Genomic DNA, 24201 nt, shown 5'->3' with positions numbered 1-24201 from the left:
CACAAAATATATGTATATTTATGAGTGTGGCTGCAGATTCCATACGCCAGCCACATCCATCTCCCGCAGGGTTTATGTAAGGTGCATTTACCCGCTGTGTCGACGGCCAAGCAGGCAGCTTGCTGCCAGCAGCCATGTCCAGGCGTGCCACCACCGCCGGGGAAATTCGGAGGGCGAGCCTCCAGACCCCAAACCGGGGGGAACTGGGGACACGCGGGCCTCCACCCCCCGAAACCCGGGTGATGAAGCAGTGGAGATGAGCTGGGGACCGGCGGAGAGGTGCCCAGCCTCTGCTTTCCCCCCCGTTTTGGGAACAAAAGGCAGCGGCGAGGAGGCTGCAGGGGAGGCCGGGAGGCAAGGAGCGAGGCCGGGCCTCGGCGGCGGCCTCCGGGCGGCCCCGGGCGAGCCTCGGGCGGCCGGGAGGAGGCTGCGGAGCAGGCAAAGAGTTAACGCAGCTCCCTCCTCCCTCGGCTCCGCACTGACATCACGGAGGAGAGGGCGAGCGCCGCCGCCTCCGCCCCGCCCGGGAGCGCGCGTGTGAGTGTGAGTGCGTGTGTGCGCGAGCGGCGGCTGCGTGTGCAAGCGGCCGGCCGTGCCCTGCGAGCCCGGGCAGAGCCCCTCGCCCGGCCATGGAGCGCCGCCACCGGCTCGCCCCGGCCCCGGCCCCGGCTCCGGCCCCGGCCCCGGCCCCCTGAGCGCCGCCGGGCTCCCGGCGCCCCGCCGAGCGGAGGCAGCGGCCGGGGGCTGCCCAGCTCCGCCGCCGGAGCCACGGCACGGCCCAGGGCTGCTCCCTGCTTCTCTTCAGCTGCTTTACACCCCCCCCCCCCCGATTTAAATTTTTTTTTTTTGGAAGCTTTTCGGTCTTTTTTTTTTTTGGAAGCTTTTTGCCTTTTTTAGAAGGTTTTTGCTCTTTTTAAAACCATTTTCCTCTTTTTTTTAAACCTTTCTCCTCTTATTTTCAACCTTTTCCCTCTTATTTTTAACCTTTTGCTCTTCTTCTAAACCTTTTCCCTCTTTCCGTAAACCTTTCCCTCTTCTTTTAACCCCTTTCCCCCCTTTTTCCTCTTTTTTCTAACCTTTCCCCTCTTTTTTAACCCTTTTTGCTTCTTTTAACCTTTTTTAACCCTTTTGCTTTTTTAACCCTTTTCCTTTAACCCTTCTCCTTTTTTTTTACCTTTCCTTTCTCTTTTAACCTTTCTCCTTTTTCCTTTAACCTTTTTCCCTTTTTTAACCCTCTTCCTTTTTTTTTTCTTTACCTCTCCTTTCTCTTTTAACCTTTCTCATTTTCCTTTACCCTTTTCCCTTTTCCCCCTTTTTCCTTTTTTTTTTTCCCCCCTTTCTCCTTTTTCTTTTTAACCTTTTTCCTTTTTTTATCCCATCCTTTTTTTTTTTTTTTTTTTTTTTTGGCGGATTTCCCCTCCCCTCCCGGCCAGCCCCTCGGACGTGCTCGCTCCCCGGAGGAAAGCACCGCGCCCCGCCGAGCCCCGGGGACCCCGCGGATGTGCCAAGCTCCCCCCGGACCCCCCCAGCCTCCTGCCTGCTCTCCTGCCGCCCTCACCGCCCCTTTACCCTCCCGCACCTCCATTTTTCCTTTTTTTTTTTTTTTTTTTTTAAAGCAGCACCGCGGGCGGGGAGGGCTGAGGGGGGGGGGGGCCCAGCGACGCTGCCAGACCGCCCCTCGCCCATTTCTCGGAAGGAACTCTCATGGCTTCACAGCTGCACACAAGTTGCCCTGCATCTTGGTGGACTATCGGAGTTTGCATCCTGGCGGCCGCGCTCTCCCCAGGTGAGCCGCTGCCGGCCGGATCCCCCCCCCCCCCCCCCCCCCCCCCCCCAGGTCCGGGATGGGGCTCTGCGGGATCGGGGCAGCCCCCCAGGGAGGGTTTTGGGGGGATAAAGGGTGCTGGGAAGGACGGGAGAGGCTTTTTGGGGTGCGCCTCTGGAGCAGGTGTGGATGCATCTGCCCGGGGGTGGGAGGGGGTCGGGGCCGGATCCCCCCCCCCCACCTTGGTGTGGGGAGGAACAAGGCGATGGTTTGTTTGGGAAGCAGCTGCAGGCAGCGGGCTCCCCGGCCCTGCGAGCCGAGGCGGTTTTGTTTTTGCTTTTGGGATCGAGCAGACGGCTGGCGAGGCACGGCAGCCAGGCTGCCCGGGGAAGGGAGCCACGAGGCTGGGTGCTGAGCCCAGATGTTTCGGGAGGAGACAGCGAGGTTTCAGCCGTCCCCAAAGTGCCCCCCCACCCCCTCAACACACACACTTCCCACGGGCCCTTTTGCAGAGGGGCCGGGCTGCTCCCAGGTCTCAGACCTTCCCCGGCTTGCTTTGTGCTTGGCGTGCCTGGTTGGGGTTGTTGGAAAGGAGGAGATGGGCAAGGATTCGGGTCGCGTCCCCACCCGGGGCTCGGTGCTGCCCTGGGCTCCAGCCCAGCTCTCAGCAGCGGGTGGGTGACCCGTGTGATAACGTGCCCCGGGGTGGGGGGTGGGGGTTCTTCTGCTACCATGCAGAAGGGGTTAACGCCATCCTGGAGGGCTGTGGAAATGTTCACATGGCAGGGCGACCAGCACTTCGGGTTTGCAAGGCTTGTGAATGAGCTGGGAGGCGAAAGCAGGACGCTTGTTTGCTTTTTCGAGGCGATCTGGGGGTGGCTGGGTCTGGAGCGGGGGCAGCGGGTGCGTGTGCCACCCCCGGGCAGGGGCGAGGGACAGCCTGTGTCTGTAGAAGTTGTGGTGAGGACAGGGGGGCATTGCCTCTGTTCCTCCTCTCTTGGGGCTAGAGGAGCGGCCAGGCTGGCTGGGCTGTGAGCTGGGGCTGCAGGCAGCAGGGTGTGAGCCAAAGCTCTGGCCACCGGGGCAAACGCCAGGGCCCGGGGGCTGCGGGTGGTGGCAGAGCTGGAGGTGGCATCACCCCGGGCACGGGAGGTGGGCAGAGCGCAGTGCCGGGGGGGTCCGGCTAAAATGGGTGAAGGCAGAGGTGAACTGGGGGCTGGCTGGTCAAGAAACCAGGCGGATTGGTGAGAGGGGAAAGGTGAATGAAGAGAAACCGGGTCTGGGTAATGCCTCTGTACTGCCAGTACAAAGGGATCTGCTGTGCATTGCAAAAAGGGGTGATGGAAGGGACAGCCTCGGGCTCCCTGCACTCCTCTGTGCTCCAGGCAGGTGCCTGGCTGAGCTCTGGAGGAGGCTCAAAACTTTCCATGCAGTTCCTACCAGGGGCTTCCCTCCCTCCTGCCCCTCCACCAGGCAGCCCCGTGCGCAAAACCCTCCCCACGGCCCTGGGAAAGGCGCTGGGGCTGCAGTGACGCTGCGGGGACCGTGCCGGGTTAACCAGAAGGGGTTTATCCTCCCCCAAATCCCCGCAGGAATTGCTTCCGCCAAGGAGAGACACCGGCAGCGCTCGGGGGCAAGCCTGGCATTTCACCTTGCCCTGCCACAGGAGACTTCTTCTCCCCACCTCTTCTATTTCTGGCTGCTGTCGAGGCACTGGCAGCACTCAGACAATCTCGTCTCCTGCCACTCCGCGGTAGCCCGGCAGTTTGTCCTGCCCTGACAGCTCTGCCGGAGCGAGCCGGCGCTGGGTGCACCCAGAAAATCAAAGGGCACGGGCAGGAAAAATCCCTCCCGACCCCATCCGGCGGGATCACGGGGTGCCCTGCAGCCTGCGTGGGCGCCGCTCTCGGCTGGACCAGTTTGGTGGTGGCTGCAGCACGTTTGTGGACTGGCTGGTGCTCTGTTACGCGTTCGTTCACTCATCCCTCCCAGTCATTCGGGGGCTTCTGTGGACGCATCCCGGAGCTGCAGGGAGGGAGCAGCACGTTATGGCGCTGCACAAAGCCACCCCGTGCTGATGGTCCTTGCTGAAGTTCGGGTCCGGATGGCACACCGAGGCAGGTTTGGCAGCGTGTTGTGCCAAAAGAAGCTGGGGGGATATGTGTAACGAGCCATATGTGAGCTCCGAACGCAGACGGGCTTGCTCATCAAGGAGAAGGGGAGAGGGTAACTTAGGATTCTCTTCTAGAAGTGAATTAGTGGCTGCGGACTCTTTTTTTGGAAAATGCTGTTTGGTACCTAGCACCGGAAGGATGGGAGGAAGGCAGGAGACACCACGGGCTTTCTGGAAAACATTTGTGCCCGTCTGATCAATGCCATTTGATTTTTGTCCCCATCCATGCACACCGCTTCCCCTTTCTGCCAACGCTGCTGACAAGGAAATAGGAGTTGCCCGCTGTAGCAGCGGAGCCCCTTATAAAAATCTGCTTTACAAATCGTGCTCAATGCAGTTGTCTCCATCATCCAAAAAGGGTTCAGAGCAGGGTTCCTGCAGCCTTCCATGCACGTCTGCCTGCCTGCCCGCCTGGGACCCCTAGCCAGGTCCCACATGGCTGTGGGATCGGGGTGGCAAGGTGTTAGTGCGAACAGGGGCCGTGGTAAAGCCGTAGGGTGCTGGGGAGGGAAGAGCCCCGCCAGCTGATTGTCAGAGGCTACGAACACTTGTGGTTGGATTTATGCTCTGCAGGCTTTACCAATCTGCCCGTGTCCCCCCCTGGGAAGCACGGTGCAGCTCGGGGTGCAGCCACGAGGAGCGGAGGCCCTGTTTTTGTCCCCTCTGGCTGGGGACAAATTCCTGCCTGCCATCGCCAGCCGCCTCTCGGGCTCGGGCAGGGCCCTGCGAGTCTTTCTCTGCAAAGTGCTTTGAGATCCCCAGCGGGGGAGAGCCGGGGAGGTGTTGGAAGCCGTGGCGTGGGGCTTTTTCCATCGCGGCTCTCGAAAGCGGCACTGGCTGACCCGGGCCTCGGGTCAGACGGGGCTGCAGCTGCAGGGCGGGCTCCTTTGGGGAGATGGGACAGCTCTCAGGGCACTGGCAGCAGTCGCAGCGTGCCGCTGCAGGATCCAGTCCGTCCTCTTTAATGTCCCGAACCAGCTTCCAGAAGGCCAAAAGTCGCCAAAGTTTTGTTCGGCCTTTGCTTTGTTCATTTTTATCTGTTTCTGTCCTCCTGAAACTCCAAAACGACAGCACCAGGCTATGTCAGGAAGCGAGGCAGTGCCCTTTGCTGATGTTTTCTCATTAAACCCGGCTCGCTGCAGTGGAACCGATGCGGCGAGTCCTCACCCGGCGTGAATTGGTGAGCGAGGCTGGGAGCCAGCTGAGCCCCCGAGCAGCCGTGCTCAGAGCCGGGGCACGGCCGTGGTTTGTGCTCCTTGCTCTCTCAACCAGCAGCATTAATCAAGCAAGAGCCCCCAGCCCGATGCACAGGGACCCGTTTGCAAGGGGCTGTGCAAAGCGGGGGCATCGCCACGTCGTGGCTAGCGCCAGGCAGGTGCTTGCAGCCAGCTGGTGGCCCACGAGGTGCCGGTGGTGGCGGGGCCGGGCGCATCCCTCCTCGCGTCGCCCCTCCTCTGGGCTGCAGCCGGGCCGGCCGCGATGCCGAGCTTGCAGGGAGGCACCCGAAGGATCCTCTGGGCACCGCGCACGCCTCAGCTGAATCACGGAGGGAACCTGAAGAGCCGGTTGGCGTGACCTGCTTCCCAGGCCCGCGCGTCCACGGGCACCCCGCGCCCTCTGCTCGGGCCACTGAGGCTGGGGACAGCGGGGACAGCCCATCCCAAGGCGGGCACGGCAGCCACAAAGCCAGGGGAAAGCTCTTTCCCACCGGCAGCACCCCGGGGAGCTGCACAGCACCGCCAGCCCCGGGGGGAGATGGGGACAGCACCCGGGAGAAGGACTTTTGGGAAGAGCAGAAGGCTGCGGTGAGTGCTGCAGGGAGGAGCTGCTCGCTCCTCGGATGGACAGCCACGGTCCTCAGGCCTCTGAGAAGAGGTTTGCATCTTGCAACATCATTGCTCAAGGTTGTGGAGGCTCTTGCTGTCATTTTCACAGGCCAGCAAGGCGCAGCAGTGCAAAAAGCAAGAGAGGGACACGGGGACTGCGACCCGCACAGCCCCTGGAGATGTTGCATGCAAAACCACGTCATTAAATGAGGGCGGCGCTGATGCAGGGTGAGCTGGTGCCGCCAGCCGCTGGAGCTGGGACCCGGTTTGCACGTGAGACACCTCCGGTGTTAATTACCAGAGCCCCGCCGTCCCAGCACAGAGAATTCAGAGCTCTGCACCGAACCCAGATCGATGTTGCAGGTGAACGTTTGCTTAACTAAAGCACGAAGCCTCCCGTGAAACGTTCCTTTGCTTTCCCTCTAGCTGCTGTTGAGCCGCAGGTACCCTCCTGGCCTTTCGGTTTCCTCGGCTTCTCCCAGGGGAGGTTCAGGCCAGGTGAAGGTGACGCACCGAGCGTGCAAACCAGCCTGGCTCCATGGGGAATCCGTGACAGAGGAGGAACTCCTGCCCGAGCTGCCCAAATGCAGAAGTGTTGTCCGCAGGAGGAAGGACAGATTTGCCTGATCTGCAAGTTAAAGCCCCGGGCAGGCAGACAGGCACCGCTCTGGCCTTTCACCGTGCCCCTGTGCTGGGTTTCAGGTCCTGCCTTCCCACCGTGTCACGCACTTACAGGGGGGAAGTGAAAGTTGCAGGTTCAGGGGCTGTCGTTCCCAGCACCGAGTCGCGTTAATGCCCTCTGCTGCCGTTTCTGCCTCTCCCTGCCTCCATGGGCACCCAAGGAGTTTAAGGCACTGCTGTCCATTTGCTGTTTCTCCTCGTCCCTGGGGCTGATGCAGCGTTTATACCGGCTGGCATCGTAAAAGCTGCAGCGGCTCTCGGCTCTGCAGCAGTCCCGAGGCAGACGAGCAGCAGCTGCTGGCGTGAGAGGGGGAGCACGAGCTGCAGTCCCTGCTGTGTGCCCGTCCCAGGCTGCTCGTGCCCCACGTGGCATGGGTTTGGGGGGAACCTGGCCAGCGTCTCCGGTCCCTTTGGCTTCGCCATGGCGTGCTGGGGCTGGACCCAACCCGCTGAAGCTTCTCGTCTCCATTCCCCTGCTCTGGAAGGGAAGGTGCTGAAGGAGGTGACCGAAAACCACCGCACGGGGCTGGCCGTGTGCCTTCCCGACTGCCGGAGATGGCAAAGTGGCTCCGTCTGCTCCCAGTCATGCAGGAATGTTAGGGACAGGCCCACAAATCACATCACTGCCTCGCAGCAGCGGCAGGTACCAGATGGGCCACCTGGCTCGGAGACAGAAGGTGCTCCCAAGCCTGGTTAGCCACGAGGACTCTGCCTCCATCTCTCTTCTCAGCACTTCTCTTTCTACTTGGGAAAACCCCATAATCGGACCGAGCTCGAGCCTGTTTTTCCTTTCCCGTGGAAGATCCCTTCCTCCCCCCGTGCTGGAGGGAGGCACCCGCAGGCAGGAGCAGGACAGAGGGGCCGTGCAGCCCGCGGCTGGTGGCCAGCATCCAGCCCTGCCGCGCTGGAGACAGGCGAGGGCGGCTCCGCGCACAAAGGCGCAGCTGTGTGGGAGGCACGGGGCTGGCACCGAGCACCCCACGGCCACCTGAGAGCAAACCCAGCCTTGTCGGGGGATCGGCACGGGCTGCCGTGATGGAGGGTCCGTGGCCACGTTGTGCAGAAACAGCTTTCAATTCTTATCCACCAGCGGGATACCCCTGGACTGAGAGGTGTGCTAGTTGGGAAGGGTTTCAGTGCTCATTTTCACTGAGAGACGGCCCGAGGAGGAGGTCTGGGGGCAGAGCTCTGGCTAAGGACTCGATGCTAACATGTAGGAGAGGCTGATAGGGCTCGAGAGCCCAAGCAGAGCCCTTTGATTAGAGGATGTTGTGCCGAGTGTCCTAGCAAAGCCGGGGTTACGCACCATCCCTGATGGGCAGAAGTCATAGACCAGGGGAGAGTTTAATACGATGAGCGGGGATTACTGGAGGCAAACACAGAGAGCTGGCTAGGTGAGGAGAAAGGTCAGCATCTCCGTCACCGTCTTCTCACGGTTTCTGTGCTGAGCAGCTCAATATTTCGCCGCGGTGCTGCCTGCGTGAGACACGGCGGCACTCGGGGCAGGGGCGAGCAGCGAGGGCGGAATGAACCCTGCCCGTCCTTGACCAGCCCAAACAAACTGCCTGAGCTCAGAGTCCGGGGCTGGGTGAGCTGTCAGCGCCCCGTGGCGTCACAGCTTCCCTCTAGCCCAAACCCACGGCGCTGCCGGAGGTCCCCGTGCCTTGAGACCTCTCCTTGTGCTCCCCTGGGTAGGGGCGAGAAGCAGAGAGGTGGTCCTGGAGTGCAGCAGCCCCAGCTCTCCCAGCTCCAGAGCCGCTGTGTCGCAGGCTGATGTGTGCTGCATGCCCACAGAATAAATGCCAGGGCAGGCAGGGGGACACCTTGGTGCCAGCACCTGAAATATCCTTGCAAAGCCTGCGGTCAGGAACACATCGGTTGCGCTGGGGAATTAAGTTGCATCAAGTTATGGCTACTTCTTTCATGGTGAGATGTGTATAATGTTGTTGGTTTTTTTTTTGACTTTCCTGGGTTAGGTAATAAGCACTGAGACCCCGTGTAGCCCAGCCCTGAGTCACCTCCCCACCAGAGCCCTTGTGCTGATGGTCTGCGTAGCCTGGGGGAGCTAAGTCTGGAGGAAACCTTAAGGATGGATAATCAAAGTCTGTTCAGGGGCTGGAAGTGCACACAGGAAAAAGATCTCCCCTGCTCCAAGGAGCTCCCAGCACGCAGGCTGCCCTCGCATTGCCGCTGCTCCCGCCCGTGTCGCCTACCCAGGGCCTGCGTCACTTGGGGCTGTCGTGGTTTGGCGGAGCCCAGCGGAGGCGACGGCACGAGCTGGTGGGTGCTGGGGCTGCTCGTGCTCTTCCCATCATCAGCGGCACCGGCACGGGGGCTCGGCACCAGCCGGCTTTTTGGGGATGCGGGGGGGAAGCGAGGCTGTGCCCATTTATAGGCATTTGGGACAGGGCCGTGTCGCACAGCAGCATCCCTGCCATCTCCTAATTCGGATCAGCTGCCGCAGTTTCCATGGGATACGGGACCCCTCTGGGCTCTGCTGGCAGTGCTGCTGGGTGCTGTAGTCTGTGGTGTCCCCCCCCTGCTGGACACGCTGGAGCTGGGGATCTCGCTTTGGAGGGATGAGCTCATGTTCTTGGATTTTGGGGCTGAGACCTGGGGGTTAGGGGCTGAACAGGGTGGTCCCAGCGAGCCCAGGATGGAGACCTGCAGGACACCGATCGTCACGGCTTCAAAGCCAAGTGCTCCGCTCCTTGTGTCAGAGTGCACATGGTTTCTTACGAAAGCCTTTAGAAAAAGCTCCTGGCTTTTCCCTTTGAGGCCACAGTTATGAAAGGCACTCGTGCACCAACATGTGAACCGACACGCAAGCACCACTTCTGCCCCGGTGCTTGCCCCAGCGCGGGCACGTCCAGCCCGCGGGCAGCGCTCCCGGCTCCCCGTGCTGCTTTTCCCCTGGGTCCCGGGGGTATTCAGAGGAGGGGACGTGCTGCCATGGCTCGGGACACCTGCAGCACGGCCCAGCTCAGCTTCTGCTGCAGGGGGACGTGAGACCCAGGCGGCAGCAGCGCCCTCCTGCAGGCAGGGCACCCCATGCGGGACAGCCTCTGGACATCCACTGCATGCTGCAAGGGGACCTGCACGAGGCCTGAAGCTCTCTGGTGCAAGTTTGGTGCAGACTTTTACTGGTGATGGGTCTGAGCTTGCCAAACCTACCTCAGCGGGATCCCAGGGACGGGGCAAGGCTTAGTGGGATCTCCTTGCAGAGGGATGATTGCAGCGCGCTCTGATCTCGAGAGGCGGCTTGTTTGGGGATTTGCTTGGTGCTCTGATGTCTAATGGGTGTGTTCGTGTATCCCTTTGATACGGGCGGAATGGGATCCTCCTGGGAGGATGGCAGCAGTCCTGGGAGGAGGTGGGAGGGATGGGAAGGAGAGAGGCTTGCACAGAGCACAGCTCGTAAAAAGGGGAATGCTGTCAGAGCCCGAGGACCCGGGGGCAATTAGGGGCTGAGTTACGCAGGAGGAGCGCTGCAGCGGTTGCAGAGGATGGGGATGCTCCAGCAGGGTCTGGTTTATCCTCAGGAACCCAGAGAGCAAGGCTGAGGACACTGCGTGTGGCCATGCAGGGCTGCTCCACCTGCGCTCAGCCAGCCACCGACGGGATTTCCTAGACGGCTGCCCAAAAGGGAGCCGGCCCCACTCCCCGCTCTGTGCAGGGAAGGAAACGCTAACCGGCAGGGACATTAAAGCATCAGAAATTAAAACTGGCGTGGTGATTCAGCGCAGGGTGCCGCCTGCATTCCCCTGCCCCAGAGCCCAGGTGGCCTTGCCACGCAGCAGGGCTGGGACGTGCTGCTCGGGGGGGGGACACCACGCGGGGCTGTGCCGGCTCCAGGGCCACGTCCTTCACTCGACATCCAGCAGCAGGTCCCTGCGCCTGGCCCCGCCGCGTCTGGTTACAGGCTCGGGCTCCCAGCCCAGTAATCCTGGCTGCTGATCCCGTGGGGGTGCCGGGTCACCTCCTCTCCCCTGGGACCTTGTCCCAGGCACAAGCAGGGGCAGCGCCGGAGTCACCCCCCAGGATTCAGAGGAGCTGCTCAGCCTTTGGGACTGATCCAGCTGGGAGGTGCACCACAAAGTTGTCAGTGGGAGCGCCCCCCAGCCCCCTGGGAATTCCACTTTGCAGCCTACAAGAGCAGGATGGGGATAGGAACGAATTCTCTGGGGCTGATTTTTCCACTTATCATTCTCTAGAAAGAATATTCTTTCTTTCTTCCTCGGCATGGCAGGAACAGACTTTCAAAAATGTATCCTGATTTTTAAATACTCTTTTCGCCTGTGGTGTAAATACTAAAATGTGTTTTTTTTTTTTTTCTCTCCCCTCTCTCCCGGAGTTTAAAAATATCGCTAGCCTGGGGAGGTGCATCTTTCAGCGAGATTTATAACGGCTGCTCTCAAGTGATGTGGAAAATGAGCCTCCCTCTGCCCCATCCAGCCTGGCACCTTCCAAGAATTTATTTCCTTTATTTGCGTGAGCCTAGGAATACTTAGAGGCTGCATCTCCGCCCAAGCACTCTGATTATTTAAGTTTTGTTTATGGCCAGGCTCTGGGGAGGCGAGTAGGTCTGGGCTGCCGATCCCTGCCTCGTGTGGGTAATCCAGCCCTGCGCTGTTTGATAATGCCCAACAAATCCCGGGTGCTCTGCCTATCGCCTGCTGGGCATCACCCCGGCTCCGTAAATCGGTCGAGATTTCGGTGTGGGATGTGTGTGGCCTCTGGTGGGCAGGCTCTGCAGGCACGGGGGGGAGTTGCGGCGCCGGGGGCTCAGCCCAGTGCTTGGCACCACCCTTGGGTGCTCCCCGACCTGGCTGCAGCCCTTGGGTGCCTCGTACAGGGCAGCGAGGAGCGCCCTGAGGAGCGCTCAGGAGCGAGCGAGCAGGATTTTGGTTGCATTATGACAAGCGATGGGGAGACAGAGTGAAGGCTGTAGTCTGTCTGCCTGCTGTAATTCCAAATAGCAGGGGTAACGTGGACAAAGCCTGGCAGCTGAATTGATCCTGACTTTGTACAGGGAGAACCCACGACACGTTTTGCAAAGGTCCCTGGGCATGGGGCTGTACACATGTGCTGCCGTGACAGGACAGAAGTTGGGTATATCTGTATTAGATCATCATGCCAAAGCCAGCCAGGTAAATAAACTCTTTCTCGGGCTGCTTTTGCCTCAAAATATGCTGCGAAATGGCCTTGAGCCCCGTGGGACTGGCTGCGCACGGGGCAGGATGGCATCTGGGCGGGCGTGGGGTTTGTCCGGACGCAGCCTCTCCTCCAGACAGAGCACACCCGGGTGAAGTCACCCGGCAGCCATCTCCTCATGGTGCTGGGGAACAAAAGCTGCTCGGAAGGGGGAGGAAGGAAGGAGGGGGAGTTTCCCTCTTGCTCCTCAAGGCGACCCGGCAAGGTCGGAGCGAGGCCCGCTGGCGGAGACCGTGGGCAGGCTGCCTGTGCAGATGCTGCCTCAGCTGTGCCCTGTCTGTGGCTAAGGGGAGGACTCCAGCTCGCAGCTCTGCTGATATCGATCCGAGACCTTTCCCTGGCTCTAAATTCACCTCAGAAATATAAGGCTAAAGTCATACTTTTTAGATGTATGTATATTTTTCGCATCCTTGACGTCCCAGCGCTGCCGTGCCCGCGGAGCACCTTGCAGGCCCGTGGTGCTCGCTGGCAGCGGGCGGACCTGCTGCCTCACGCCGACTTCCACCGGGCGTGAATCAGCTTTTACTTCAAGGGAAAGCTTGGCCTGGAGGTGATGGCAAAGGCAGGCTGAGCTCAGAAAGGCTGGCAGCGTTTCTTGGCTTTGCCACAAGCTCCCTGGAATATCCTTGGCTAGCTCCGTTCGCCTCCGTGTGCCTTGCCTTGTCCAAAGCTGCTGCTGGCTGTCCTCGTCTCCTACCCTGCATCTGCAGGGCGCCTCGCCGTGCCCACGTGCCTCCCTTCGAGCAGGAGATCATCTAAAAAGCACGGGGGAAGGCGACTCCCCTTTATTCTGCCATTTTCCCCAGCAGCCGAGATCACACAGCTCCTTGCCCAGGGATTTTAGAAGACATTTAGATTTTAGAACTGTTTTGCACAATTTGCACAAATAATCTGCCAGGGCAAAGGCCGGACCCAGTTTCTGAGTGCGTGGTGCATGGGTTGGAGCTGTGGAGGTGGGAGGACGTGGTCCATTGGCTTCCCTGCTTGCTTTCATTCAAAGGCCTTTTGATTTTCGCCCCGCCAACATTGCATTTGGGTCACTTCTGGTTTGCAGTCATTACCTGGGGGGCGGTTTGATGGTAGGTGAGGGGTGCAAAGATGCTCGGTGCAAAAGCAAGGGAGCAGCGGGCTGAGCCCCAGCATCCTGCTGCAGCCCCCTGCTGCCCCCACACACCAGGCTGGCAGAGCTCCACGCTGGTCAGTTATTACAAAAGCCTTGTCGGGACAGAGAGAGGAATGGAAAGTTTAAAGTTCGATAATTGTTAATTATTACCCGTGCTTCCCATGAGACCTGCTGGGAAAAAAAAGAAGCAAACCCGCACATGCCTCTCTGCTGCAGAGGTGTTTTGGGGGCCATTTGTCTCTGTCCTGGCCACGCCGAGTCCTTCCTCGCTGCCTTCTTCCTGCCTCCAGTGGGATTAATAAAGAGCTGCTGGAGAGCTTCTTATCTCCGAGCCGAATAATGTTTGTAATACGGGGAGGGGAGGCAGCTTTGATCCAGGAAGAGAGCAGGGCGAAAAAAAGAGAAGGGCTATTGGGGCAGGGGGTGCGGGGCAGGCTGGGCTGTGCTGCTGCGTGGGAAGCTGGCACGGCTGCTGCTGTGCCGAACCTGTTCTGCAGAGACGAGCTGTGGGTTTTAGGGCTTGCCGGGCTGGGGAAGAAAGGGCTGGAGCAGCTCCAGGGCCGGCACGCCAGCCCCGCGCTCCGCTCCGCTGGGGGCTGTGGCTGCGCGTTTCCCTCTTGCAGCCAAGCCCGGTGAGAGGGCCGGGAGCCCGCTGGCCGTGGGAGGCTGGGTTTGGCTGTTTGTTGGGAAGGGCGTGGGTTCTGGTGGCGGAGGAACCCAAACACCTGGGGTTTGTACCCATTTCTGTTGCCGGCCTCCCAGGCTGGCTGGGGCGAAGCGCTGCGCCTGCCTGGGGACCTGCTCTCATCACCGAGCACGTTCGGGGTGCCACAAACCACAGCCTCCCGAGGGGTCTGCCCCCCAGGAGAAACCCAAAATCCCAGGGGACCCCTTGGGAAGGAGCTGGGGGTGCTGCAGATGCCCCCATCCAAGCCTGGAGGCTGCCAAGCGCCTCCCGCTCCCTCCTCCCGGCCGCATCCAGGCTGGCAGCAGCGGGAGCCCGGAGGCGCAGGGCCACACCTGAGAGGCAGGACGGGCCCCGGCTCTTCTCACGGGTGTGGGCTGGGAGCCGGTTGGGCCGGGCCGGGCCCCCCCCCGAGGCCAGGAGCCCCGTTCCCGTGCCAGGGCCGCGGGAAAGGCAGCAGCGTGGCGCGGGGAGGAGCGTTTGGCCCCGTGCATCCTCCCCGCGTGCCAGGGGGACGTGCCGCGCACCTTCCCGCACGTAGCCCGGGATTTTTGGGTACCTCCGGGAGGGTCTGGGTGTTCGGCGGCTCCAAAGCCTCGTGCCACAGTCCCATGTAATCCACAGGGGGATTAGCAGCCTGGTTTTATCGTCACCCATCCCAGTCTGAACCCCTCTGGGAGACCCAGCACCAGCTGAGCCCTGCACCCTCCTGCTCTGTGATCCCTGCAGCCGAGGTTTGGGGAGGGCAGGGGGATGCTCCACGTGCCTGGCAGCACCCAGCTCACCCCATAGGATGGGGAATCCATGGGTGATGGGTCCCAGAGGGTTCCTGCCCCTCGGGAGCGGAGCAGACAAGTCCCCCCGTGGGCACGTCACTGTCCCCGAGGCATGCACGGCCGCGGCCCCACATCGCTCCCCCTGGGGTGGGCTCCGGCTGCCCAGGACCATCTGTTCATTTTCGGCCCATTGCCATGGCGACGGGGAGGCTTTGAGATGGGGTTTCACCAGCAGCAGCGGTTGGGGGAACGCCGGGAAAATAACGCAGGCAGGGAGAAGTCTTCCTTTTCCTGGGCGGAAACGGAGGGGAGAGGGAGGGATCCAGCCACGGAGCCTGCGTCCCGGCCCCTGCCTCCCCCCGCTGCTCCCATCCTGCTCCCATCCCCGACACAATGCATGATATCGGCACGCACCCAGCCAGGGAGCAGCCGTTTTGGTCCCATCGTGCCCTACAAGCCGTGGCAATGTCCCTGTCCCACCGCTTTCTGTCCACGGTGGCTCCCCAGGCTGAAGCCACCGGTGCGGTGCTGAGCCAGGGGACGTCTCCAGCATCGGTGCTCGCGCTCAGCCCCGGCGGTGGGAGCAAGATTTGGGGTTCCTGCGTGCCGGGCTGCGTTGGGGCCCCTCCTCTCGCCATGCAAAGCCTGCGGTCGCAGGGGAACACGTCTGCAGGTGGGCAAGTGCTGGCAAGCGGGCTGCGAGCTGCGCCCCGCCTGGCCGCCTGCTCTGCCCCAGCACCGGAGGCGAAAGCGAGCTGGAGGAGGCTGGGGAGAGTTTGGCCGTGGGATTTTACACACAGGGTCCCTGCTCAGAGCTTTCCCTGGTCCTTTGCACTAAATAAGCCCGGAGCAGAGAGGCCGGAGGAAGTGGCTCGCTGCTGTCTGCGTATGGATGCGTGTATCCGCGCGTGGCTGTGTATAATTTGAGTGGAAATGGCTTTTAAAAAGCAAACAAAAGAGGAAGCAACAAATAACTATCTGCTTGTAGACGGTGAGATCCGGGCTAATGTGTGACAGACGAAAATGAAGCGAACGCAAAGTGACAGATTGACAGATAGACAGACATGTTTGTGCGCTGCTTTAGCATCCTTGTGGAAACAGGAGATAATTCGGGTTGCAGAGGACCTCGTCAGGTCGCCTGCCTACCTGCTGAAGCAGACAGCTGTGCTAAATGCCTTTTTTTTGAACCAAATTCCCGTGGAAGAGACCAGTACAGGGCCGTGCATGGGATCGGCAGGCAGGAGCCTGGTTTTTTGTGCCCACGAGCCAGGCGGGGGGCAGCAGGCATCGGGGAAGCTCTCCCCACCTGGGTGCGATGCTGGCAGGAAAGGCAGCCGGGGCTTCTCGATGATGAGGCTTTTTGTTTGTTTTTACTAAATCTAGGGAAACGGGATCGATTAAGTGAGTTATCGCTGTGTACCTTGCGCTGGAGGCCCGCCGTGCTGGCTGCGGTCCCTGCCGGGGGATTTTCTCTGGCTTTAAGGTTTCCACTGGACGTGTCCCTGGACCTGGCTGCTCCCGGGGCAGGACGGGGCACTTGGGGCCAGAGCCGAGCCTGTGGCCCTGAACACAGCCCCGGTAGCCCAGCGATTGCTGTGGGAAGCAGAGAATCAGCCCCGTGGCCCTTGTGAGTGTAGAGCTGGCGTAAAGTCACCTTCCTCCCTCCTCTCGTATCCCAGATCCGAGTGCAGCAGGGCTGAATGTCACCTGCTCCCCTGGGACTCGCGATTTACAAGCGCTCATCCTGCTCCTTGTTTGCAGAGCAAATGCCCTTTTCCTGCTGGCTCTGCCCTCCCTGCAGTGGGGAATCAGCATGTTCTGGGCTGGAAGCTTCTCCCAGATTTATGAGCTTGCTCTTCACCTTGAGAGTACGGCTTCCTTGCCCCGAGACAGGTCTGAAACCCAAAACACCACTTGCTGACTTAAGCAAACACAATTGATCCTCCAGCAAGTAAAATTTCTTCCTTTTTGTCTATTTTAGAACACGAGTCGTTGAGATTCTGTTGTTGGCCTTTCCGGGTTTCTCTTTTCCTCTGCTGACAGGGGTCCCAAAATATTCTGAGCAAAATCAATACGATTTGAAGAGAACTCTTCGGTAACACTTAGGCGGGACATCGCCTCCTTGCCAGAGACCAAAAGGAAAAGAAAACACCGAAAGTCCTCCCCTCGGCTCCCTCTCCCCTTGAAAAGCAGTGTTCTTTAATTGGCTTTTAATCCGGGGAAGAGGAGAGCTGTTTGCATTGAATTGGTAATAGGGGATAATATCTTACCCTGAGTGATGGGTTATTTGATCTCTGGGCATCAGAAACCCGAGCGTATGGCTGTGAAACCTGGGGGAGGGACGCCGGGGCTGGCTCGGGGCCCAAGCAGGAGCACAACTGCTTTTTGATTTCCGATCATAATTAGAAATAAAATGGGGAACAATCACCTTCTGTCGTGTTGCTCCGGGGCATCGGGTGACACTAGGAAGCCCGGGGAAAAGCCTTCGAAGGATGGCACGGAGCGCGCGGGCGGCGTTAGCATCACCTAGCCACGCGTGGCACGGGGCGAGCCGGGGGGGGCTGCAGGCACAGCCTGGCTTTGAGCTGCAGGATGCTGCAGGGGGCGGACGAAATGGGCAGTGCTGGCCTGGGGGCTTTGCCTTTGGCTCCCGCCCACGTCCCACGCTTGTGCCCCCGCTGCCCCCGCTCAAAGCTGAGCGATGCAGGAAGGCGTCTGCACGGATTCCTGCGGCTGCACGCTCTGGTTGCTGGCTGAGCACCGCTCAGCGTGGTCCCACCACCCCGCTCGCACCTCTTTTCACATCCCTAAACATCATTGTCAAGCCACGGCCACCACTCTCCTTTGCAGAGGGAACAAAAGGCCTGAACCAAGCAGCAGCACCTCACCCTCCTGAAGCCATGCTAGCTCTGCAGAGCTCTGCAGCGGGGTCCAGAGGGGAGAGCATTGACGTGAGCAGCCCTGGATGGGGCTGTCGGTGGCTCGGCCCCGCGTTCCCAGCAGAGATCCCCCCCAGCAGCAGCGCTGCGCCCAGTGACACGTGCTCTGAAATGCCTCCTGGCTGCACGCTGACTCAGGCGCGCATGGGAGGCTCGGTGGGGACGACACCATCCGTTCCCGGCTGGCTCTGTTTGGTTTGCTTCTTGCTGCAGCTGCCTTCGGAGCAATAAATAGCTGTGGATCCTGCTTGTGGTCTGCGCGAAGCGGTTAATATTTAATCAGAGGGCTGGAGCTGGATTCGGTTGGTCGGCGAAACACGAAAATCACTTTTTCTGGTTTTAGAGCTAGGCAGATAGGGCCAGCCGTTCCAAAAAGCTCAGGGTCAGCTTTTAATTAATCAGTTATTCTCAGATTGCAGCACGCTGCTCGGTGACAGGTTTCCCAAACACCTCGGTTCCCAGCGAGCCACCTTGCCAAATGCCAGAGCAGCTGAAATGACTGGCACCCAGGGAGAAGTATTATTTATAAAAGAAGTGCCGTGTCCCTTCTCCTGCTCCTTCTCAGGGTTTTACCGCAGGTCTGCTCACGTGGTTGGATGCAGGTGGGAGGGATAGGACCTGGCTTCCCCAGCGAGCCTTCCCTCTGGCTCTGGTGGCGTTAGGCAGCCAGGCCTTGTGCAGCCATCAGTGCAGAAACCCTGCCGCAGGCTCCTGGGGGAGAAAAGCTGAGCTTTGATTCCTCCATTAGCAATTCTGGCCACCGACAGAAACGTTTGCAGCGGGCACCTATGGTTGGAAGCATCCTGGAGTCCGCAGCCAGACCATCTGGCTCGTTGCTTTACTGTTCCCCACAAAAAGCCACCTTCGGGCCAAGGTCAGCCCACAGAGGAGGCACGCAGGTTTTTGGGGGGCCCATTGCCAAATTAGAAGGTGGCAGCATTCGGAGGGGAGCATCCAGCAGCTCTCCTTGTCCCCAGCCCTGAGCCTAAGGCAGTGCCGCAGGCAGGATACCACCCAGCGGCCGGGCTGCAGCATCCTGCCCCTCCCGGGCCCCGGGGAGCCTCTCTTCTCCCCTTCTCCCTTCTTTTGGAGAGACGCTGGCACACTAACCTCCAAAACTTGCTGCTCACCTCCAGCTACAGCCTCTTTCCAGGGAGACGGGGGTGAACCCTGCCCGTGCTGGGAGCCGCCAGACCCCACAGCGCCGCGCTGGCAGAGCTCGCTCCCAGCTGCTGGCTCCTGCGCCCCTGCGCAGCGCCCACGCAGGATCCCGCTTGCTCCCGTTGGCAACATTTCCACCCTGACTTGGGCTCGCTTTAGGAACTTTGGCAATCCGTGGAGATCTCCTCCAGTGCGTTTTGCAAGGCGAGGCCTCTGGATTTACCATCCCCCGGGAATAAGCAGCGGGACAGCCGAGGCTTAGCCAGCTGGTGGTTGCCTTGTGTAGGAGGGCAGGGTTTGTTTGCGAGAGGGACCAAGCACCGGCACGTCAGCTCCGCTTCCTGCTGATGGGAACATCGTGCCTGCTAAAAAACAGCGACTGGATTAGGTCAGGGAGGCCGGCAGCCCACCCCCCAGGGGCCAGCGCCGTGTCAGGTCTTGTTTCTGCAGGAGCAGGGCGCTGGGTGCCGGCCGTGCCGGTGGGTGCAGAGGTGGAGCTGGGGCTGTAGCACAGCGCCGGACCAAGTGCAGCAACTGCTGTGAGCTGCTGGGGATGACTGGAAGAACGGGGAGCAGGGCGACTGCCGGGGATGGGAATGCGATGCTGGGTTTGGGTTTTTTCACCACTGGTAGAGGCACCGGGTGCCTGCTTCCTACCGTCGTTAGAAAGGCTGGGAGAAGCTGACCATGCCATGCTCTGGCATCTGTCACCCGTGGTCTCCTTGAGCTGTTGTTCAGGCCATAAAAGATGCAGTGAATGCATCTGAAAAATGCACCTGAAGCCAAAAGAAGACCAGCACCCTTTACAGCCCCACCAAGTCGGTCTCTTGTCCCCTTAACCGAACAAAGCATGGGAATTCTGCAGCTTAGGGCAGATTTGAAATTTTTCCCTAAATATTGCTGGTGTCCCGAGTGCCAGGTCCTGTAGAGATGCCAGAGGAGGAGCGGGTGAGAACCTGTACAGGTTCTGAAGGCCATGGGGGACAGGGCTGCTCCTGTCCGCCACCTCGCACGGCCCCGTCCATCGGCGTGCAGGGGACACGTAGTGCAGGATCCGGCCCCATCCTCCGCACAGGCACGAGGGGAGGCGAGGGTTCGGCTCCGCCGGAGCATCCTTTGTTCTGGGCAGGCCGCTGAGGTTTGGGGATGGAGTTCAGGGAGTGAGCAGCACAAGATCTATCTGTTAGCACTTTACGGTGCTGATTTTCGGTTGCAGCAGCCGTTCCGTTTGGAACGGTGAACGCGTACTCCGGCTTCGTAGGAGTCAATTAAAAATAAAACCGAGGGAGCGGGAGCGGTGCTGGAGCCCAGCAACGCTCCTCGGACATTAAAGTTGCGTCCTTTCAAGCCTGGATTTTCACTTCAATTTGCCACAGGCGGCGGGATCTGACTCGGAGCGCTCATTAGCATAGAAATGCTGTTGGTTGCTCTGCATTCCTGGCCCCATCGCTTTGTTCCTGCTCATGGCAGGAGCCGAGATGATAAAACCTTCCCCCAGCATGGCCCCCCCCTCCCCCGGCTCTGCAGAGCCCCCTCGCCATGCTCAGGGATGCTCGTGGTGGGGAGAGGAGCCGGGTCCAGCAGCGGGATGGGGATGGGGCGAGAGGGGAATGGGGATGGGGATGGGGATGGGGCAACAGAGGGGAATAGGGATGGGGATGAGGAAGAGGATGGGGATGGGGGTGCAGATGGGGATGAGGGTGAGGAAGAGGATGGGGATAGGGATGGGGATCGGGATGGGGATGGGAAATGGGGGTGGGGATGGGGATGGGAAATGGGGGTGGGGATGGGGATGGGAAATGGGGGGGGGTGGGGGGGGATGGGAAATGGGGGTGTGGATGGGGGTGAGGAAGAGGATGGGGATGGGGATAGGGATAGGGATCGGGATAGGGATGGGAAATGGGGGTGTGGATGGGGATGGGGGTGAGGAAGAGGATGGGGATGGGATGGGAAATGCACGTGTGGATGGGGATAGGGGTGCAGATGGGGATGGGGATGAGGAAAGAGGATGGAGATGGGGATGGGGATGGGAATGGGGGTGGGAACAGGGATTGGGGCCAACCGCCGTGACCTCCTGCAGTGTGACACCGCTGACCGAGGCGGGAGGGAGCTCGGTGCCTGGCTACCCCGGCGGATTAGCCAGCAGACAGCAGACATCTGTGGGGAGTGGGGCAGGGGGCAGGGCTGCTGTCCTTTGTTGTTGCTTTTCCGCTGTATGTGGCCAGAATATAGGTCGCCGCCTGCACAATAGGTTCGTGCTGTCTTTGGGGGATTGCCTCTGCTTTCCCGAAGCAAGGAGGGAGGAAAACGTTGGCTTTGCCCTGGGTCTGCGTCAGTGAACGTCCTGGTGCACAGGATGTACCCCTGCTCTTATCTGAGTCTTATCTGGTCTGAGCGCGTATTTTGGGGCAAGAATCCTCACTTTGTCTTGCCTCTTTTTGCCAGCAAGAAACAGCAAGCGAGGCTGGCAAGTACAGGGGCTGTGAGGTGGGGTGTGTGCCTCCGGGAAGGAAGAGAGCTGATGGACCACAGTGGGATCTCACAGATCCTCCCCTTCCTGCTGCTGCTCGTGGATGCTCCTCCTGAGCCCCTGTCTTTGCTGAGATGGGGAGCAGCATCAGGTCTGGCAGCGTCAGACAGGGGGTCACAAATTCCTCCCCTAAACCAAACACAGCTGGCTTGGCGCTGCCTCCGTCTGCTGGCGCTTCAGAGGGGCAGCTGGGGGTGGGAGGCAGAAGAGGCCGAGCATCGTTTTACGGGGGCTGGACTGAGCAGCGGGCCCGAATGCTTCATCTTTAAGTGATGAGTCAGAAACGCGACCCGCACGCAGGGTCGGCTTTCAGAGAGGGGCAGTTTGCGAAGGGAGAAGGAAAAAGCCCGGAGCTTTGCTTAGAAATCGGGGTAGGAAGTCGCCCTGCCAAGGGGGCTCTGGGGGAGGAAGAGGTCGGTTCAGCCGATGTTCCTCTTTGCGACTCGGGCTTTGGGGTGTCCGGGTTAAAACATTTTCAGGAGGCCAGCACTTTGTCATTTGTGGATAGAACAGGCTCTCATGCCATGGGCTCTCCAGCGAGGCAGCCCCTGTAAAAAACATAGAACTTTCTACAGAGAGGGCAGGGTTTCTTCTCCTCTTGCCTTTCTGCCCCTGCAACCTTAGGAGCATTTCCCTAGGTTGGCGTCATTTTCTGGAGATGCTCAGGAGCTCTGCAAGGGTGCAAGATGAGCCCTTCTGTGAAGCCTCCTCGATCACCCCTTGTGCCTTCCACCGTTTCTTAGTAGTGTTTGTGTGACAGGAAGGGAAAACACAGGGATGGGAAATTAAATCTGGAGAATAGATGAGAGATTTATTAATTTATGAATATGGCAGAACTAATTAATGTCTCTCCAAGATTCATCTCCTTGCCTGGGTTCCCGCATGCCAGTGACTCAGTCCCAGGAGTCACATTAACGTGGTGGAGAGGCTGAGAGGAGCTTCATGAGGGGAAGGAAGAGCAAAGCACGCAGCCTGGGCAGGCCGGGCACGATGGCAGAGAAAGCTGCGGATAAGTTAGAGCAGGAACAAGCGGGCAGGAGCCGAGCCATCGCCTCCCTTTCGGCTGCTTGTGCCCACTGGGGGTGATGTGGCGGGGCAGGGGAGAACCCAAACCCAGTGGTGTGGCTGCAGGCTGGTGTCTGCACCCCAGAAGGATCACTCTCTGTTCATCTAAAGGTGTTGATCCGAAAGCTGAAGTCCCCGGGTGCTTCCAGCAGCAGTTTACATGGATTTCTAGCTGCTGGAAGGCCTCGCTCTCCTTTCACTTCTGCTCCTGTTAATGCGTGATTTAATGTGAGGATGGGCAGAGTCCTGCAGTCCCTCGGGATGCCAAAACATGCTGATGAATCCCTTGGCTTCAGCCCCTGGCATTATCAATGAAAAAGCCATTTGTCCTCAGTACACAGTCCCTTCAAAAATGCTCGGTTCATTTTCTTCTCCATCACCTTCAGCGCATCGGGGCCTGGGACTCCATTTAAAACCTATTTGAACAGTGGTTCAAAGGCTCCACCACGTCTTGGTGAGGTTCTGCAGGCTGTGTATCTAGTCGGTGACTTTTCTGCATCCCTCAAGACCTTTTGCTCCGTTTCCACTTTATAAAAAAGCGAAGGCAATGGACTGAGATCAGCTTTCAAACAAGCTCGCTGTGCACTGCGAGGGTCCTTGGGCCTGATCCTTCCTCAGCAGGCAGCAGCAAACAAAGGCAGCCGGGCTCTTTGAAGGGCCGTGGCTAGAAAAGGCTCTTGTGGTGCTTTTTGTTGCTGGACATCTTTGCCTTCGTGTTTATGACGTGCGGACGTTTCGAGGCAGTGTCAGCAGGGAAGGCTTGCTGCAGCGGGATGGGGTCAAGTGAGCATCCTCAGCTCCCTGCTTCCCACCTTCTCGGTGTGTGACCGGCCGGTGGGCAGCAGGGCTCGCTCCCCGGGTCACCCTGCACGGCATCCTGCGTCCCAACGGGGTGTGTGGGCTTTGCAAAGTCTCTCCTTCACGGGATGTGAAATAAGGCGGTGGGTAGCAGACTGTAGGACTGGAGAGTGACTTCTGCGGGTACTGGCTTTGGACCTAGCTCCTGCCCTGCAGCACGAGGGCTGTGATGCTGAACGTGCTTCTTCCTCCTGAGCAGTGGCTAAAGTCCCCGTGGGTGGCCTGCCGGGAGGGACAGGAGGATGGCCACCGTCTGCACTGCTGGGAGGACACCCGGGGGGGGTCGAGGTGCAGCTTTTATTGCAGAAGCCCTCTTCCAGCCTCACCCTCCCCTCTTGCTGGGGAAGCAGGAGGGCAGAGCAGGAGCCGAAGCGGACGGGAAGCACCGGGAGGGCGGTGTTTGGTTTGCAGGGATGCAGAGGAAGGTGCCGGGCTCCAGCCCAAGGCAGCTGTCACACGAAGGAGCTCGCACCAGGAAGCCCCGGCCCCGCTCTGCCCCGCGCCGCCGAGCTGCATCTCCGGGAAGGTTTCTCATTTCTGGGCTGGGTTTCTCTTTTGGCTGCTTTGTTTACAGGGGAATAAATGACACAATCAGGCGGCCTGATCTTCCGCGCTGGGAGGGAGGAGAGGACTGATGCAGATCTTCACTGCTGCTGCAATCAGCTTAGCCGTTCCCAAGGTTAAGGGGCTGCCGGGATCAGCCGTGGTAGGGAGACAGAGACCCTGCTCTGCCTGCAGGGAGGGCAGCAGGGCTGTAACCAGGTCGCTTTCCCAGTTTTCCAGCCCTCTCCTTTCTCCCTGCAGCAGTGCCACGCTTTCTGAAGCCCATCACAGTGGTCAGGCACCAGCCAGCCTGGACCTTTCCTCTTCTGTCCTCCGTGCATCGCGCTGCTTTGCTCCGTGCCCCTCGTCCCTGGGTGGCACCCCTTCCCCTGCAGCTCCTGGCTCTCTGTCCCACCCGGGATTTCACATCTGGTATCCCTGTTGGCTCAGATTTGTTGGGATAAAGCAGGGAGAGCAGCCAGCACCTGAACGCACACCTGCCAAGCTGCTGCGGTAGCCACAGCCCAGTGCGGGATGGAGAGGGTGGAGAGGGAGCGAGCGTGGGAGAAAAGGGCCTGTGTACGAAATATTCCAAGTGGGGAAAATTGGCACGTTTGCTAATGCTGCAAAGAAGGAGGCTGCCTTTTCTCAAGCCCTGGGGTGGGTACGTAGGCAATAAAGGAGAAAAAAACCACTAGGAGTGAGAGCCGCCAAGCTGACAGCCCAAGCAAGCTGAAACCTGCCTGGCGAGGAGGCTGCTCCGGAGCGGGAAGGGGCAGGTTCCCTGTCCCGACCAGCTCTGCACGGCCCTTTCTCATGGAAATGGGGCCCAGGGTTTCCAGGAAGAGCTGGCCTTTCGGTC

At 59.9% G+C, this 24201-nt stretch overlaps 1 protein-coding gene across 3 annotated transcripts in view; it reads left to right on the top strand.

Moving 5' to 3' along the window:
- Positions 1 to 1294: 1294 nt before the first annotated feature.
- The window catches only part of NECTIN1 (nectin cell adhesion molecule 1), an 88069-nt gene continuing 65162 nt past the window's right edge, over positions 1295 to 24201 (top strand). The window contains exon 1 of one of the 3 annotated variants that reach the window (XM_040534272.1): positions 1295 to 1786. In XM_040534272.1, the coding sequence (XP_040390206.1) occupies positions 1705 to 1786 (82 nt within the window). In that variant the 5' untranslated portion in view covers positions 1295 to 1704. The remainder of the gene's footprint in view (positions 1787 to 24201) is intronic. The other 2 variants (XM_040534274.1, XM_040534273.1) reach the window with 2 other exon arrangements.

The sequence above is a fragment of the Cygnus olor genome, chromosome 22 (assembly GCF_009769625.2).
Source record: "Cygnus olor isolate bCygOlo1 chromosome 22, bCygOlo1.pri.v2, whole genome shotgun sequence".
Taxonomy (NCBI): domain Eukaryota; kingdom Metazoa; phylum Chordata; class Aves; order Anseriformes; family Anatidae; genus Cygnus; species Cygnus olor.
Note: the sequence above shows the minus strand (reverse complement) of the source record. Positions and strands in the feature narration are given on the sequence as shown.